At 38.6% G+C, this 3,034-nt stretch overlaps 1 protein-coding gene across 1 annotated transcript; it reads right to left on the bottom strand.

Moving 5' to 3' along the window:
- Positions 1 to 1,017: 1,017 nt before the first annotated feature.
- LOC109705413 lies at positions 1,018 to 2,202 on the bottom strand. The gene has a single exon (XM_020226142.1). The coding sequence runs from the start codon at positions 2,200 to 2,202 to the stop codon at positions 1,018 to 1,020; it is 1,185 nt and encodes a 394-aa protein (XP_020081731.1).
- Positions 2,203 to 3,034: the final 832 nt, after the last annotated feature.

Here is a 3,034-nt window from a genome sequence, read left to right as displayed (position 1 = left end):
AGGAAAGAGTAAAGAGGAATTAGCTCGGATAGAACTGTTCGAATCGTTGTATGGAGTCGAATTGCACATATGTTTTGTGTAAGGGCGAAGTCGCAAATTTAAGCGAATTATTACTGTGAATGAAACAAAAGGCCATTTTTATTATTATTACTCTATATTATATTTTTTAAAAAACAATATATACTTTTTTTTCCTTATTTTGGTGTCCATTTTTACAGTTTTAGAAAAATTTTAAATGGGTGAAGTCATCATACCGTAAAATTAGTTAATAGTGTCACTATTTATTCTTTAGTTATATTAATGTAAAGTAGTAATTTAGCTAATCTATAAAAATAAAATAGAATATTTTGTACAAAAACTATAAGGCTAATTGAGTGGGCTAATTGAAAATTTAGTTTTTTTTTTTTTCGTTGGATGTTTCCCTTTTTCTTAGAGAGAGAGAGAGAGAGAGAGAGAGAGGGAAATTTGCTGTTTGGCAATGGTGCAGAAAAATGAAATGGTTATATTATATTTTAATTATATTGAGTCACTAGCTAGTTGCGTTTATTTTATTTTACTTATTTTTGTTTTTATTTTTGGCGTTTTGTTGTTTTCCAGCTTAGGAGCAGCTTAATAAGAGAAACTTGATGTCATGTGCTAAGAGAGGAGATCCTTAAAATTAAAGATAACTTGGATCTGTAGCTTCAAATATCCAAATTATGTCTATTTTTGATCTTTTCATCGTAGAATAAAGAAATTTGAAATATATTATTTGATGGTGCATGCAAATATATTAAACATACTCTTCAAGTACTCGAGAATCACTTGTGTGAAGAAAATTCATATATAAGTAAAAAGCTCCCTTTCATTAATAACAAGCAAGAACACCAAACTAGCTAGGTAGCAACGTACGGGGAATGTTACATGTAAATATAACAACAGCCGATTTGGTAGTACAATACATATTTTATTTCAGCAAATTATTATCATTCTAGATAATAACATATAGAGCATTCAACCATGCATGATAGTAGCTGATCATAGCATAGTATATATGGTCTGCAAGAGGGTGGGAATAAAAAGCAAGATTGCACCAAAAACAGTAAGAGTCACCAGTGGGCTCGGGAAGTACCGGGTAATGACGCTGCCGCAGAACCGACTCATTGGATAGTTGTGGTAAGACTGGACCTGATGGCAAATGGCACACAGTTCACTTGGCATTTGATGGTTTTCAGTCAATCTGCTCAAGCATTCGAAGAGATCAATGAGTTGGCTGTCGGTCATGGACGAGCTTGCCAAAATGCCGCTTCGCCGAAGCAGCTTCACATCTTCCTCAGTTTGCAGCAAGTTCTGCATAAGTGCAGAAAAGGCCATGGTGCAGCGGCCCCGTCTTGAAGCTTGTATCTCGAAGGCGATGAGGTTATGGAAGATGAGGCTGCTATAGTCGCGGATGTGTAACTCTGGGATGTTGAGCACCCGAATAACGGGTGTAAACCTACGTCCTTGGAATGTGACATCTAGTGAGCTGCCAGACGTCTTCTTTTCAAACATTGTTGCGGATTCTCTAAGTTCCACCGCATTCGGAGTATGGCGTGCCCAGTATATAGAATCTAGCTGTTGAGGCTTCTTCTTTTCAGTTGCTGTTGCGTGTTCCTTACGTTTCATCACATTCGGAATAAGGCCTGCCTGGTGAATAGAATCTGGCCGTTGACACGGCTCACTAAGTTCGATGTACTTGTTCTTTGGGACCCGAGACCAGTGGAAAAGATCGAGCAGATGTAGGAATTTGGGAGGACTAATATTCTTGTCCATGCAATGTCGGGCGGACCTTGGATGGATTGTCTTGAAGAACTCGAGGGCGTACTCATGGAGAGGCTTCTTCGACTTGAACTCCTTAAATAGGTCCTTGATCACAAAGAAAGGGATTTGGTTATCAAAGATCAGTAGATCAAGTGCGATCTCATCTTTGTTGAATATGATGTCGAGAAATTTAAAATGGTCGTATTGAAACAGCATAAGCGGCTTCTTTGTAAACTTAGGTGTTAGTGGCGTCAATGTATAATGTGTCAGTCCTTTACGTAACTTAATGGTCAATGTGAACAAGATGAAGTAGCTATCTAGCAGCAGCATCTCTGCGAAACTTTTGTCATCTTTAAAATCGGAGCTTTCAGATACGTCTAAATTGGAGTAGCAGTCGCGAGCTTCTTTTACTTTATTTTTCATCGTCAAGAGAGAGCGCCCCAAGTCGAGGTTGTGCAACAAGTTCGTCAACCACACAATCACCCATTTTTCGTTATCGGAGATACTCATGCGATCCTTCCTATGAAATGGCCCGATACTCGTGCGATCCTTCCTATGAAATGGCCCTATCGTCACCATATGCTTGGCTGAGAGAGCCTCTCTACTGTCTCCGACCTTTGCTGGGAGTCAGAGATCATCTTAAGCACCGTCAACTTGCAAATCTTAGGTTCACTTTTGTTCACGAACGGCGAGGTCCAGTCCGTGAAATCAGGCAATAGACGGGTCATTTTGTCCTCCACCTCTCTAATCCACTCATCAAAATTCCATTCGATACGGACGCTTTCACCAAATTCACTAGCATCACCAGCAATAGAAATTCGATGCTCCTCTGGGCTACCCATCCCTTCTTTGGCATCCATTCTTATGCTGCAATTTGAAAACCAAGTAATGGTGACGAATGGTACAATTAACCTTTTATATATATATATATATATATATATATATATATATATATATAGAGAGAGATATATATATATATATATATATATATATATATATATATATAGAGAGAGAGAGAGAGAGAGAGTGTGCTGAGTTAAAAAACTATCGATAGTAAAAGCTAACAAATTTAAATATTAATTCTTATCTAAATAGGATTCAGCTATAAATCTAATTAAATTCTAATACGAAGGAGGAGGAGGAGCCAAGGGTTTCGACGGGGCCGCGGCGGTCGAGGGTGAAGGTGCCGTTAATCGTCGTGACGTATTGGAGCACCCTCTTCCATGTTATCTCGATGACGACGACGGTGGAAGAG

The sequence above is a fragment of the Ananas comosus genome, unplaced genomic scaffold, assembly GCF_001540865.1.
Source record: "Ananas comosus cultivar F153 unplaced genomic scaffold, ASM154086v1, whole genome shotgun sequence".
Lineage (NCBI taxonomy): Eukaryota > Viridiplantae > Streptophyta > Magnoliopsida > Poales > Bromeliaceae > Ananas > Ananas comosus.
The sequence above is the reverse complement of the archived record's forward strand: the minus strand, read 5'-3'. Positions and strand labels throughout refer to the sequence as shown.

Coding starts and splice junctions, on each gene's coding strand:
- LOC109705413 (XM_020226142.1), bottom strand. CDS start 2,202: ATGAAAAATAAAGTAAAAGAAGCTCGCGACTGCTACTCCAATTTAGAC.